This window comes from Schistocerca gregaria, chromosome 8, assembly GCF_023897955.1.
Source record: "Schistocerca gregaria isolate iqSchGreg1 chromosome 8, iqSchGreg1.2, whole genome shotgun sequence".
Lineage (NCBI taxonomy): Eukaryota > Metazoa > Arthropoda > Insecta > Orthoptera > Acrididae > Schistocerca > Schistocerca gregaria.
Genome location: NC_064927.1, coordinates 502,084,606 through 502,100,729, shown reverse-complemented (window position 1 = coordinate 502,100,729; position 16,124 = coordinate 502,084,606). Strand labels below are relative to the sequence as shown.

Sequence of the window (16,124 nt, the reverse complement as noted above, 5' to 3'; positions counted from 1 at the left end):
ATAACACACATACAGAGTACACATGTAACTGAATTAGAGGTGGCCTTGCTTGTCTGTAAAGCCATGAGCCAGGTGGTAGAGTGCACAGAAGAGACGCTGCACAGGCATTCACGAGTGGCGGCGTCTGACTGTTGTCGAACTCGCCTGCCAACTGCTGTGGCACGCCTTAACGACTGCATGCCCGGATCTCAGGTGTGGATCTATGTGGATCGATACATCATCATTCTCACCTCAGCCTTCAATGGACGTAATTACCCCATCAGCGTATTTTAAAAGCAGATTTCCCAGGCCGTCTCATCCAATCCTGGTACTGCTGATCTCTCCAAACTACAACTTAGGAGTCCATCTCTTATCACTCAATACTATCTGGTCTTGAGTGTATCAGCTATTTTGTTAAAGTTGTGGCTTCCTGAAATCAAACCCTGGAATGTCCATTCTGTCTGACATCAGACCCTACACTCCTTTTGCACCCATTTCCCTGCCCCTGCGACCACCTTCCGCTGTGAGACTTGCCCTGTGCACCCTCTTACCACCACCTATATCAGCCCTTTTATTTTCTGACCTGTCTACCCTGCCACCCCCCACTTCCCCCTCCATCGCACATGTCTACCACATATAATGCACTTAGCTTTCCACTCTTATTAACTGTTGCCCAATGTTTTATCAGTAATTGCTCTTGCTTATCACCCTATCTTCCCCCTTTATACTCTCAGGTTTTCAAATCTTGTCCAATGCAGTCTCCAACAATCAGTCTTTCCTTTTCATCCCATCTGGTAAGCCTCCCCTGACCTGGTGTTCTGAGCGACTTTTCCCATAACTTTCCCAATTTCCTAAACCTCACCAGCCTTTTCCTTCATCTCTCTTCCTTTCCTTCAACCCTTCTATCAGGAGGAGGAGCCACTGGCCACGGAAGCTTGCACATTTCCTTAACGTTGAAGGGTATTTTCTCCGGCTGCGACTTCGTGAGTAAATTTTGTATCTCTCCAGTTGCCTTAATGGCCGAAAGCTTTATTTGTGACAGTCTTTTTGTTGTGCCTACCTGTGACTCAGCATCTCTGCTATATGGTAAGTGACAACTTTCTTTTTCATAATATTGTTATATTCCATCCTGGATTTTCCATTGTTTGGTTGTTGTACTACTTCCTAAATATTTCAGGATCATAGTATTAGGTAATTCACACGGAATCTAATGATAGTAAAAAAGTGTAACACAGTTTCTTATATATCGACAAATGTAAAGCATACTAAAATGTAAAATTTAATAATAAACTCAAAACTGTAGTTTATAAATTGTAAACTTCAATGTTCATACTTGATCTACTCAGAGGAAGAAACTGCATCATCTCAGAGGAACAAACTGCATCATGGCATATAAAACTGATGATTACTTGATGTGAAGTAAAAATTATTATTGTTATTTACTGGACTAGAACTGTGAATTTAAAGTTTACTTGATTATTTGATTGTTTAGTATCTCTTTATCTGTTGCAGTATGGCTGCTGATCAGTTTTGTCTCCGGTGGAATAACTTCCAAATTAACATAACTTCAGCTTTGGAAAGCTTGAAGAGTGATGAGGATCTGGTGGATGTGACACTAACATGTGATGGACAGAATGTCAAGGCTCATAAAGTTATACTCTCAGCCTGTAGTCCTTACTTCAGGAATGTTTTCAAGGTAACAGGGATACATGAATACTTTCTGTGTGTGCGTGATAAAGAGGAAGAGCATATAATACGCACCTGTGACAAATTTTTAATTCTTTGTTCCACGTGGAATCCCATAAAACATACTTTTCCTGCTGCATGAACTTAGAGAGCAGCAGTGCCTCAAGAGCATAGCAAATGGGATCCGGGAATAGAGCCTATGGCTGGAAACTGAAAGGTCATGGGAGCGAATCCTGGCTGAGTCACTTTTCTCACTGTGTCTCTTAACCAGGCAGACTGACAGTCTAGTTCCCTCATAATAGCAATCACAATTCGCATTCTTAATTCACTGCAATTTCTTAGAACAGTGGTCTGTGAGTTACTTAGTTTTGAAATACGGTAATAAATAAGACGAATAACGAAAAGATAACCACCTCATCAACAGGCTGTGATGTGATACTTAAAATTTGAAATAATCAAATATTTTAAACCAACAATTTCCCTGCAATCATTTGAAAGCAACAACGTAGCAAAAAAGCTTGTGAATCCAAAATATGATGTTTCATTCTTTACGCTACAAGTAAAAGGTTTTTCAAAAAGCTACTTCAGCAACTTTGCTTCATTTACATATGGTACATTCTTTTAGCAACATAGCAGATGATTAAGCTTTCAGCTATCTGCTTTCCTTGAATCAAACCCAGATGTGGTCACACTTCTTTGGTGGCATGGCGAAGACATCTGCCATAAATAATAGACGACAAAGAATTGCGACAGTGAATCTCAACAGTGCATTACAATGCGTACTAAGCTTCATAAGAGGACTGCTCTAACCAAGCTATAAATCTGCATCGTGTGTTTTTCCATATTTTTTTTTTTATGTATTACTCTAGTGTACAGTATATTCCATCACACACACACACACACACACACACACACACACACGATTTGCATACAATATGTACACTGGTTGCAAATGTATTGCTTACATTAAGATGTGCTTCCATCATTGCTGTGTGATGTCACTCCAAAAGCCAATTCAATATGGAACACCCAACATTCATGACTCAGACAATTTCCCTGCTGTACACTGCTTACGTCATGTAAGTTGTTTGAAATTGATGATATTGAGTTACTTAACACTGTTCTCCGAAATTTATTTGTAAATCTATGCGTGCTGTGGCCCCCAAACAAAGCATGCAACTCCACACGAGTCGTCTGGCCGTAGGTACTTAATTCTATCCGTGCGAAGCTGGGCCAATTCGCTTCTATACTGTACGAATGTAATTATTTATATAGACAATTCATGCATTCCAGGAATCAAGACTTTATAATTTTTGCTGTTATCCACATTGACACTAGCAGAATATCAGCCCTAGGGATTCCAAGATTTTCGAGAATGTTTTAATTTCAGTAATATAAATGCGACATAAAGTTGTGCAGGAGACAGGCGACCATTATTAAAATAATCAGTAAGTCTCCATTCAGGCTGACTGGTTCACAATTGTAAAAGTCAAACATCAAGCAAGGAATGATTTTATTGCTCATTTAATGTGTTTCGGAATTTATCCATCACCAGATATCCAGGAGCAGTTACTGCGTGTAGATATGGCGATCCAAGTTGTATGTGAAACAAACATTCACAGACTAGTCTTTGAATGTTTGTGTACAAACAACTTGAATCGCTGTATCTAAGTGCATTAATCACTCCTGGATTTCCAAAGATGGATAAATTCTGAAACACATTAAATGAGCAGTAAAGTCATTCCTTGCCTGATGTTTGACTTTTACCAATATGATCCAGCCAGCCTGAATGCAGAACTACTGATCATTTTAATTTCAAGTTTGATAGCAAATGAAAAAAGAAATATATTTTCCATGTGATATAATTACAAATTAACAATTTTTTGCCTTTATTTGTTCTGTGAAAATGTACTTTTTGCCAAATTTCATCATTGTAGATGAACGGGAAGCACCCTATAGGTTTTGATGAGTGAGTTTGCATCAAAATATGTGACATAAGTTTCCATACCTTTTGATTGCATTGATGTAGAAGCATCAATTTTTTACACTGCCGAGGGACCATATACCTCATATATGACACAAATTTCAACTTGATACAGCTACCCATTCCTGAGAAAAGGGGCTGTTAACAGCCGATAGACAAGCAGAAAGACGAACAACAAAGCGGTCCTATAAGAGTTCTGTTTTTCCCAGTTGAGACACAGAACAGTAAAAGAAATCAAGGAATAAGAGGAATGCAGTGAGTGTTCATTGGTTATAACTACTGTACATTTGATAATGGTAATATTAAGATACTGTTGAGTGAGAATGGCATCTGTTCTGCAGCCACTGGGAGAGTTCTTGCAGTGGTAGAGGAACTACATTCGCCTTCAGGAGGGAACTACATTCTCCTTCAGGAGGATGGCAGTTCAAATCCCTGTCTGGCTGTCGAGATTTAGGTTTTCTGTGCTTTTCCCTTAAGGCATGTGCCAAGGTAGTTTCTTTAAAAAGGACATGGACAATTTCCTTCCACATACCTCCCAGGTCCAACTTCGTGGTCTGTTTCTAACAATCTGATGATAGGACTTTAAACACTAACCTGCCTTCCTTCACTTTTTCATGCAGCTGTCCAACAAAAATTGTAACTTGCCAAGCTGCTAAACGTAAATTTAAGTGTTTAAATCTCACTGAACAGATAATCTGTAGAAATAGTAAATTGATATACTTTGAACACTGGACGTAGACAATTTGTAGGAGTGGTAAATTGATACACTTTGAACATTAGACAAGGTGTACCTGGAACGTGATGTAAGATTTATCAGTTTAACCAAACATACATTATGTTAGGGGTATAAGGGCAGATATTTCAATTGATGACTGAGGACAGTGTACTGAACAACATTACATCCTATTCTCTTAATTTGCAGACTAATAACTATAGCCATTACAAGTAGTATGTTTTTACTCCTAATACCCTGTGCAACACGCAATACCTCAAAATTATTCTCTTCTGCACTTTCCCCCTGCGGGCCTGGGGGTTATAATAGGCCCAAGGTATTCCTGCCTGTTGTAAGAGGTGACTAAAAGTGGTCTCACACCTTTCGGCCTTTATGTGATGGTTCCCTGTAGGGTTTGACCTCCATTTTTAAAAATTTTCCCGAAGAGCGAGCCAATTGGGGAAGGGCACCTTACATCGTGCATCGTGTCTATCGTGCATTGAGATCCTTAGCACGCTTTCTCATCGTCGCATTGCAGTCCCACTCATCCTCCATCTCTTGGACGAGGACATTTTCCTGGGTTCCTCCACCCACTATGCGGTATTGTTTTGTGCACCGACAATGACCATGGAATTCTTTGCACCTCATATCCAGCGCAATAGCCAGTCGTTGTGGTGGGCCGCCATGTACCATATTGGTTGTAGCCCCCTGACTACGCAGGGGTCGCTATGCTGATGCCTGCGCCGCTAACGTCCCACATATGCCGAGGAGTAGATGCCCGTCACCCTGGGGCATCGTGACGCCCGGCAGTGGCCATCCTGCCAGGTGGCCTTTGCTGCGGCTGGGTGGCACCCGTGGGGAGGGCCCCTGGTCGGAGTGGGTGGCATCAGGGCGGATGACGTGTGATGAGGCGGACCACATCATCACTAGCTGGTGATCAAACGCCAGCAGTTTCTAATTGTTCTAAGTTTCACACCATGGTAACACCGTGCTAAGGATGGCAGTGAATCTTATTTGCCACGGTACCTCATATGTATGAGAGTTTCTTGTAGAGCATTTAGAGGACAAGTTTGGGGAGATGGTGGGCTTGTCCCAAATGCAGTCAGGGAGATTCTGACATGCACTTCCAGCTGTTGATAAAGTGTTACTAAGGAAATAGTTGAATTTAAATTAGCAAGTGACCTTATAAGTAGAGATGGAGGTTTTTGCTTAAATTCCGTGTGGACTCCTCCTCTCCCGCTTATAAAAAAACAGAAGGACAAAGGTTATGTTACCTCACCTGTCAGCTATTAATATACACTGTTGATAACTTTTGATGTCAGTCATCTTTGGTTGTGTGGTGGTGCTAGTGTTTATGGCATGTGGCTTTCGTGCCTGTGTGTGTGTGTGTGTGTGTGTGTGTGTGTGTGTGTGTGTGTGTGGTCTTTTTTTCCTGGATATGTGCTGCAGACAGAGGCTATAAATTTCCTTCCTTGCACGGTGCTTTCTGGCTACTTTTGAACCTTGAAAGTGACAGGGTGTGCATTTTTCAAAATATTGGCAGTTGTTGAAGATGTCACCCCACTGCATTCCTGGAAGCTATTTGAAACTTTTATGCATCGGGAGAAACTCAAGTTTTACACAACTGAGTTTGTTCGTAAACCAACACTTCTAGCAATTTTTCTTATTGTTCATTTTTAGTGAATTGCAAGTAAGTAAATTAAACAATCTTTCAAAAGAATCTATATCCATATCTGAGTGCATTTGCTTTAATTTAATTGTAAAACACTCTTTAATTTTGTTATAATTTGTTTTTATGTCAGCAAAATTTCTGATTGACTCTCTCCCATTTTTACATAGTACTTTGTTCAGAGGCTGCCATTAAGTGTTTAGAGCACATAACTTACATTTGGTACCATCCTCCTCCTCCTCAAAATGACTTCATCTCTGACCCTCCAAATATTGATGGATTTTGAAATCTGTATGCATGCACCAGCATGTGCTGCCAATATGTTCCAAAATGCTGTTCATAAAAATTGGATTTTTCTGCGGCTCATACCTCGAATTCTGTTGGTGATTGAAAGGTAGGGTCAAATGTTTTGAATAGCCCTCGTGACAGGGACCGTTCGTATATCCAACAGAAGGATCCTATGGTATAGGGTCAATTTTGGAATATTGCACACTTCCTCCAGCTTAGGCAAATGGAGCAAATTGAATGGTTCAATTTGCATTAGATGTGGTGTACAGCGCACCTTAAGGGGCTTGTGGAGGCATCGTTTAGTTCTTGAGCAGTGTCTGGGGGGAAAACAGTCACAATTTTTTGCCATTGACAGCAGATATCTAAATAATAAATAACAACATTATCATCATTGGGTTGGCTGCCTTGCGGCAGGTTTTGACTGCGTAGCCCTCTGTGCTTCTGTCTTCTGCGTTCCTATTCATTCTTTGGTGCCCTCCTTGTGGCCTGCTGACATCATCCAGCATCTGGAACCTTCCTCTGCCCTTCCCTCTCCATAACTAAACCTTCAATTCCCTCTACTCTTAGAAGACAATCTCTCCTTAAATTGTGGTCTATCCAGTTTAGTTTCCTACTCTTCACTGTTAGCAGCATCCTCCATTCTTCTCCAACTCTCCTCATTACTTCTTCATTCCTGACTTTATCAGTCCAGCTTGATCTTCTCCATTCCACGTCATATCCACATTTCACAAACTTCAATTCTGTTCTCATCGTGCTTTCTCAAAGTCCATGTTTTTGTTCCATACAAGGCCATTCTCCCTAATAAGCATTTAACCAGTCGCATCCTTAATTCCTCGTTTAAACAACTATTAGGAGTCTTCTCTGCTTTTGAAATGCTTCTTTCGACAGAACCATTCTCACTTTGATATCTTGTTAGCAATTCATGTTTTCTTTAAATCAACTTCCCAAATATTTGAATGCTCTTACCTGTCTATGATTTCTAATAATCCCATTAAGTGTGAAGACTACAGGACAATCTACCTAATATCACAGGCATCAAAATTAGTTCTTAGAATTCTGAATAGAAGGCTACATGGAATGCTGGAAGAAACACTTGGTGAACAGTATGGTTTCATAAGGGGAAAGGGAACACGAGATGCCATTGGACTTCTAAGAACCATCAGCGAAAGATACATAGAAAAGGGCAAAGAAGTGTATGCTGTCTTCAGAGACCTCGAACAGGCATTTGATAGAGTGCAGTGGGATACACTGTTAGATATCATGAAAAAGAAGGGAGTAAAGTGTAAGGAGAGAAGATTGATTGGGTACGAATAGGTAATGGGATCTCTGAAGACAGCACGACTGGGAGAGGTGTTAGACAGGGCTGTTGTCTCTCGCCGATCCTGTTTAACATCTATCTGGAGGAAGTACTGGAAAGCTGTTTGGGTGGGACAAGGGTTATCACGATAGGTGGGCGGAAAATTGAACGTATAAGATTTGCCATTGACATGGCGATCCTCGCCAAAAATCAACAGACGCTGACCCAAATGCTAAATGAACTGAATGAAGCCTGTGCAGCATATGGTATGAAAATTAATAAAAAAAAACCAAAAGCTTGGTCACAGGCTTAAAGAAAAGAAATAACGAATTGCTCAGATTTTATCGGTACATTCTCTAGGCATTTATCTAGAATTTCCATCTTCCCATTTTCAAAAATTTTTATCTGTTATCGAGAAACACCACAAAACGATGTTGTTCGCGTACCAGAACGGAGATATGAATTCCAAGATGGCTATGCAGAGCAAATGGTTTTAATTTTTATGATACTTTCCTAACATCCCAATTTACAACAACCTTGAAATTTTTTGTATATCTTTATCTGTTTCCAAGATACAGAGGCTTTAAGCTTTCCTACCCACACGCATAAAATACGTTGTCGCGTGAAAACATAGTTTATGGAGTCACATAGCATGAAGAAATACACTCAGTTATCATTACGAGAGTTCCAGGAATCCCACACTGAGGCACATACAAAATGTTTATGCACGTAAAATCTGGTCTGAGGTGTAAAATTGGTTTTGCACTATTTCAATTTTAAATAAGAAAACTATCAAAATTTTACTCACCCATAAACTTCATTTCATGTGATTGATGTGCCCTGCTGGAGCAGAGAAAAGAAGGGTACGAGCAGAAAAATGCTCCTATCAGAGCACAAGAAAGCTGAGTATGCTCCTGTTTAGAAGACTCTCACTCAAAAGTGGGGTACCAGCTGTGTCATTCTACCATCCTCTGCACCTTAAAAAATTTTCCAAAAAATTTTATCATGCAAACTTATTCGTGTTTTTATATCCTGAGAGAGGAAGTGGCAGTGGGAAGGATCAGCAAGAGAGAGCAATCGGGATAAGGTGCTGTAGAAGATAGAATGAGGCAGCTGGTATCCCACTTTCCAGTCGGAGTCTTTTACCCAGGAGCATATTTACCTTTTTTGTGCTCTGATAGGAGCATCTTTCTGTTGGTCTTAAACTTCCAAATTTTTTGCTTATGTTGTTAAAATCGAATTGCATGTAAACCTTCTTGTTTCATTAAAATTACGTTGTATTTCCAAAAAAATGATTATTTTTGTTGATATATTTTCTCATTTTATTGGATTGAAAATTTCACCAACAACATTAATACAGTATCAATATTGGCAGCGTGGCTTACTGTTTCTTTTTTATGAAAATGACTAACAATGTTTCAATTCTAGGAGCCACAGTCTTGTGAGCACAGAGTATTTACAGGGTGTGGCAGTCAAACCTGCGTTTATTATTAGTGCGTGGAAGTGTTGTAAGTAGTTGGGGGCGAATAACCAAGGTCACCACTGTGTTCCCCGGCACAAAGCATTTCAATAGCTATGGAGCAGTGGACTAAACAACAAAGGTCATGTGCAGTGAAAGCCTTCTACCAAAGCAGTAGCTATGTAGCCACTCAGCATCTTTTCTGGGCACATTTTCAAATTAATTTTAATAGGCCAGTGCCTTTGCTTGACTCAATAAAAACGTGGGTCGAAAACTTTGAAAACATCAGTGAAACAACAAGGAAAAGAGGTGGCAGAGGGCAGAGTGAAGACAGTGCATACTCCCAAGAGTGTGGAATGTGTGGGAAGAAACCTCTGGGGATCTGCGCAGACAGTGTTTTGCGCTTGGAATTTGTGAGAGGACTGTCAGAAGGATTTTGAGGCTAAACATCACCACCCATACAAAATCCAAGTGGTTAATGCTTTGAATAAAAACAGCTCCGTGCTCTGACAGTATTTCTGTGAAAGTCTTTTGCAAATGATTGAAGAAAGTGAGGAACTTGTTCAAAACCTCTGGATGAGTGTTGAGGCAGATTTTCAGCTCAATGGATATGTGAACCAACAGAACTTTACATATTGGAGTGATCAGAACCCTCACCAATTCCATGAAAAATCCATGTACTCAACCAAGGTAACAGTTTGGTGTGCAATGTCCTCATCAGGAATAACAGGCGCTAATTTTTTTGAGAATGAAAGAAGGCAATCTGTTACCGTGAATGCTAAGCACTATTTAACAATGCTAAGGACATTCTTCATACCTCATCTTCGTCAATATGCAGTGAATGATGAAACATTATTTCAGCAAGATGGAGCAACCAGTCACAAAGCCCGTATAAGCATTAATTTTCTCAATGAAGTTTTTCTTAACTGGGTGATTTTCAAGAATGGAGCAATTGGTTACGTCCCCCCACCCCCCCAATCATATGACTTTATAACTTGTGATTTTTTTCTTATGAGGTTGCTTTAAGAGCAAAGTGTACGAAGAAATACCTCATGATGTTGGTGATCTCAAAACAAGAATCCAGCTGTAAATCGAGAGAATCACCCCGTGTATGCTTCGCCATGTGATGGACTGCTTCGTAAATTGCCTGCGAGAATGCCATGATCGAGAAGCGTACCATATTGCTGATGTTATTTTCAAACAATGAATAAGATTGTATGAATAAAATTTTGATATCTGCATCTATGTGTATTTTACACTCATTTAAAAAATGCAGGTTTGACTGCCGGATCCTGTAGTATTTTATTATGAACATTGTAAGTCTACTAAAGGGTTATTATTTTTTTAATATAAGTAGAATTGCCATTATTGCAGGAGAATCCGTGCCAGCACCCAGTGGTAATACTTAAAGATGTCCGATATGAAGATGTACAGGCACTTCTGAGCTTTATGTACCAAGGTGAAGTTTACATTTCACAAGATAGGCTGGCACCATTCCTCCATACAGCAGAATTGCTGCAAGTACGAGGTCTTGCAGGTGCTGCTAATCCATTCAGAGAAACAGTAAGTAGGGCAGTAAAAATTATCAAACCAAGTGTTTTCATTCATTTGCTTGTTTTTGTATGTTTTTATGTGTAAGGCTGTTCTCATAATAAATAATAAGGTTTCTGGGATTCATATCACATGTTCTTGTAAACACTCCACAATAGTTTTATGAAGCAGCTAATTGTTGTCTCCAGGTTCTGATTCAGTTTGAGAGAACTGCTACAATAACCCTATTTATGTGGTAGCTAGTTTGAAATGCTCAAGTACACAGGGGTGGTGAGGGGCAGTAACATGACTGCAGTGGAAGTTGCATCTGGAGTGCTGAATGTGACAAACAATGGAACCTGTGCTATTTGGCTACACAGAAAGGCTTCTCCTTCCCAGGAGCCATAAATGTATCATATGTGTCTGTTTCTGCTCATCCTCTCCTCAAGGCCCATCAATGTGTTCTTGTCAGATCCATTATTCTGTGACTGATGAAGTTTTAACCATTGTCTGTGGGAAGGATTTCCGCACTTTACAAAGCTGATAGTTTATATATCCCTGTTTATTGGTTTCTTCACTGTAAGTACTTCAATTGCTCACTTAATGATGAAGTTCCAATACTCTGAGATGGCAAAGATTACCTTGGTTTCTTCCTACTTCACATGGTGTCATTTTATCTACCCAGTGGTCATCAAAGTCAATCAGGTACCTGTTTCCTCCTATTGTTCATTTTGTTCTTTAAAAAAATTAAGGTATCTTTTATTAGTAAGGCAATTTATGGCTTATGTTAAAATTTGTTTTAGAAAACCCTCTTGGGGCTTCTGTTCAGAATAGAGGGTCATCCTGGAAGCAGGACTGTCATACAGTTGGACAAACATAGTATGTTGGTGTGTGGATGGAAATGGGAGGATAATTTGATTAAGAAGATACATAAGGGTGCATTAGATGAAAGTTTTAGCTTGTATCATAGGCCCCAGAAATAGTAGACTATTGTGAAGAAATAAAAATTGTTTCTACAGCATTTGATTCACCTTGAGTTGAATGTACTTAAATGTAAATTCTTTTCATTGATAAAAGGCTGATAAAAAATTTTCAATTATGAAATTTTTATGATGTCATGTAGTTTGGAGTGAAGCAATGAAATTCATATTAACAGTTTTTTAGTTTTTACTTAAAGTGTACAAAATACAAATTTCAGGACCCTGTTTCAATGAGCAAGGAAAAATTATATTTACCATACCTCTCTCTACAGTTGTCTTGATAGCTAAATCTGTGTGAAATGTTGATATTAGTAGACTCTTCATCACTGTGTCAAAACCACCCAGTATTTCTTTGTCAAGTATGGACAAAAATAACATGTGTGGTTAATTTATTGTCTCTTTTGTTGAGTGATGGAAAATGTAGCATATTCATCCATCTATTTGACAACCATCATTTTCAAGGTTATGCTGCTCTTGATCCAACATAACTGCTGCTATTTGGCGCCAGGTATATGGGTCTGCAAGACCCAACACTTGAAGATCATCAAGAATATGAGTGGATTTGTCAAATAACACACTTTCACACAACAGATTTCAAGCTTTTATTTTATTTGGCTACTAGTTCTGGCGATTTATTACGCAATCTTCAGGCTGCCTGACCAATGGGTAGGAAGACTCCAAATTTGGTTCCGGTCAAAATAGGGGCCAGCATTCAAAGACCTGTAAATTTGAGCTCGATACAGCAATCACTTCAGATGAGTGATTCTTGAATTTCTCCCGGCGTATTTGATAATCAAAATATCCACGGGTGTACTGCCGGTCTATAGTGTCCAACGGGCACAATATTTCGGCGATCCGTGCCGGCACGTTCACAGGAGCTCAGTCCGTCAGTTCACCTGATGATGGCGACATGTTTGATCGCCGAAATATTGTGTCCATTGGCCACTATAGACTGGCAGTACACTCGTGGATATTTTGATTACTTCAGATGAGGTTTCAAATCATACAGGTGAAAAGTGTTTGATTTGACATTCTGTATTGAACAGCTGAGTCCCACAACCATCTCTGAGAAGGTGGACATACAGAGATGAGTGGATTTTGTTGGCCACAGGTGTGCATAGGACCAGCCCCATGGCCAGTCTCTCCACTGAGGTTTGTGATCTGCCACTATACAGCTGTTGGCAACTTCTTGTTGTAAATCATCTGTGCAGGTTCTTGTCACATCTATAGTCACCTGCCATCTGTATATTCACAATTTATACTCTTGTTGTTATCTAAATGTCAGTCCTTACCCAGAGGTGGAGCCAGCTGCCACCTTGATTAGTTACAAATCCCACAGTTATTTTAAATAATGAAAAGTGTGAAGGTAACCACTCATTGTATAGTTGAAACACATAAACAGCCATTGGCTGGCATAATGTAACTCTCTCTCTCTCTCTCTCTCTCTCTGTGTGTGTGTGTGTGTGTGTGTGTGTGTGTGTGTGTGTGTGTGTGTGTTTTTTGTGTTTACTTTGATGTACCATCCTTTTTTTTTTTATTGATTTGTTTCTGCTTTCTTTGCACAATTGCAGCAGCAGCAGTCACCTGCACCACCACCACCACCGCCACCACCAACAGCACTGCAACCTCAGGTGACCACATCTCATTCAAAGCAACGCAAACCAGTCTCCTTACCTTCAGTCCCACCCCCTGTTGCTCCACACCTCCACACACATACTCGCCCAAGTTTACCAGCATCACCAGCCTTCGTCACATCTGAGCAGCCAGCTACAGTATCACCAGAGTTACCAGTTCCTGTGAGTGTTTCACCTACTCTCTCTCAGCCATCAAGCCCTCAGCATGATGATACTCCTGTACCACTGTCCAAAAGGCGCAAAGCATTCCCACGCCGCTTTGCAGTTACACCTGTACCACCACAGTTGTCCTCTCAGGAGGAATTCTCTGCTCTTCCACATCAGACTGCTTCACAGACTCCTGCAGTTCCAGACAGCCCACTGCATGACCTGCCTGTAACAATAAAAAAGGAACCAATATGTCAGGATGAGGGGGATATACAGGAGGAACAGACTATCAGGGGAATGGATGGGAATGGCAGCCCATCAGCATCTGGTGCGTCAGAAGATACAGACTGCTTTGGAAGCAATTTGGGCGATGAGGATTCTCGTGGAGTGCCACTGAAGGAAGAAAGTAGAGGCTCATCTCCTCCAGCCTCTCAGCAACAGAGCATGCTCATGCGGTCATTGTCTGGGGCACCACCACAGCATGCTGCTGTGCCTGAAGGTGAGCTATAATTGTCTAATATATTGTAGAATATTATAAAAATTTGAAGCTCAGCTACAACATTTCTAGCCTGCCTGCAGCATGTACCTGCAAGTAACTTCAATATAATAGCTCCTCAACATTGATGTTATGGTGCCAATCATTTTATTTATGATGTATAATAAATATTTTGTCTCTGTCAGGAAGTTAGAAATTTAGAAATTAATTATATTATTTCATTTGAATGTTGTCACAAGGAAAAATTAATTAGTAGGAGCCAAATAACAAACAACAGAAAGTAAATTGTTATATATTATTTTAGTGTAATATTGTTGTTGCATCAGTAGTTTCTTCCACATCTCATAATAAATTTCAAAGTTTCTATGGCCTCTAATAAGAGCCATGAATGCGGTAGTTAGGGAAAACCCCCCATAAATGGTGAAGGGAACGAATCAGACAGTAAGTCAAAAAAATTTCCTTCAGATGAAACAGCCTGTAATGTTCTTCCCTATTTGTTAAAAATGTCAAGTTCCCAGGAGTTTCCATCATCAATGAAGTTCGCATGAAATGAATTCCATAAACTCTGCATTCTTCCCAGTGCTCTGTTGCCTTACCAAGATGAAAAGAATTTTATGTCTTACAAGCTACTGTAACTCTGAAGGTTATAGAAAGACAGTGGAATAAAATAGTAATTGAGATCCTGTTTGTGTTGACATGTCATCTTCATCTATACGCAGAAAGCCACATTATGGTGACTGGGTGAGAGTACTTTGTGTATTATTGCCATTTTCATGTTTCTGTTATGAATGATGTGTGAGAACTACTACTTTGATTAAGCCTCCGTGTTGTTGTTGTTGTTGTTGTGGTTTTCAGCCCAGAGACTGGTTTGATGCAGCTCTCCAAGAACATATGCTCTTGGAATTCTAATACCACCATCTTGTACAATGCCGATCTGGTAGCATATGCCCCTGGATGTTGATGAGCAACTTTTAGTTGCTTTCACACTTGCTAAACAAACCCAGGATGAAAGATGCTACTCTTTTTCGGCACTTTACTACTTCCTATATCAGTCATACTTGGTAAAGGGAGTAATAATGTAGTAGTAGTAGTAGTAGTAGTAGTAGTACAGCAAGGGTATCTGTAAGCTGTCTCCTTCATATGTGGATGAAGTATCCTGAAGATTCTTTCAATAAATCCCAGTCTGGCATCTGCCTTTCCTTTGATTGAGTCGGTGTAAGATGATCCCTGATAGCTAGCAGCACTGACGCCAGCTTTCAACTGCAAAGCACAAATGGGTTCAAGTAAAAGCAATAGACTGTGAGATGTCGCCAAAGACACATTTACAAAATGACGTTATATGACTGGTTGAGGTATGCACGCGAAGCTGCCATGCCAAACCCACTGAAAATGGCAGTGATCAATGTGCACGGACTTGACTATAGTTTTATATTGGTGTTTCACTTTAAGTCACTGCATACGCATTCTCCCAGAGGTTTAATAGATGTGACTATTTTCAGTGATTATTTGGCAAACATGTAATCAAACTATAATGAGTCTTATTGCCTATTTATGTGCAGCATGCCACATTTTTAATGTTCAAGGTCAGCTGCCAATTATTCACCCAACATTAATCTTATAGAGGTCTTCTTGCATTTTACTACAATTTTCTAGTGTTGTGACTTATCTGTATTCAGCAGCATCATCCACAAACGGCCTTATGTTCCACTTTATCCACTTGGTATTTGATGTGTGTTGTGATCAGTAATTGCCCTAAAACCTCTCTTAAGGAATGCCTGAGCTGCTTTTACATCTCAACATTTTTATTCATAAGAACAACATACTGTGTTCTATCTGCTGGGAACTCCCCTGTCCAATTAAGAAGCTAGGCTGACATTTCATGCACTTGTATTTTGTTCATTAAGTAACAGGGCATAACTCCATCAAAGGCTTTCAAAGGCAAGGTACATGATACCAGCTTTGGTCCCAGTAACTACAGCCATATGGTTCCTAGGGGAAACAGAGTGAACTGAGTTTCACATACTGTTTGCAAAATCAGTGTTGATTCTTACAGAGCTGCTTATGGGCAAAGTACTTAATGTAGGCTCAAGTGTAATATATCATTTTATTCAGATTGTTAGTGTACTTCTGGTGACATATCTGTCTTTAAGACTTCGAATTGCATCTTTCTTAAGATGAGAATGACATGTGCATCTTTCAAAACACTTTGAACGGTTTGTTCCTCCAATGACTTAAGATGGACTTCTCCCAGAAGGGAACAAGT

The 16,124-nt window shown here is 39.9% G+C and overlaps 1 protein-coding gene across 5 annotated transcripts in view; it reads left to right on the top strand.

Moving 5' to 3' along the window:
- LOC126285371 (protein bric-a-brac 1-like) overlaps positions 1 to 16,124 on the top strand; it is a 132,454-nt gene that overhangs the window by 11,321 nt on the left and 105,009 nt on the right. For all 5 annotated transcript variants that reach the window (XM_049984693.1, XM_049984694.1, XM_049984692.1 and 2 more), the window contains exons 2-4: positions 1,492 to 1,675; positions 10,449 to 10,637; positions 13,156 to 13,864. In XM_049984693.1, the coding sequence (XP_049840650.1) occupies positions 1,493 to 1,675; positions 10,449 to 10,637; positions 13,156 to 13,864 (1,081 nt within the window). In that variant the 5' untranslated portion in view covers position 1,492. The remainder of the gene's footprint in view (positions 1 to 1,491; positions 1,676 to 10,448; positions 10,638 to 13,155; positions 13,865 to 16,124) is intronic.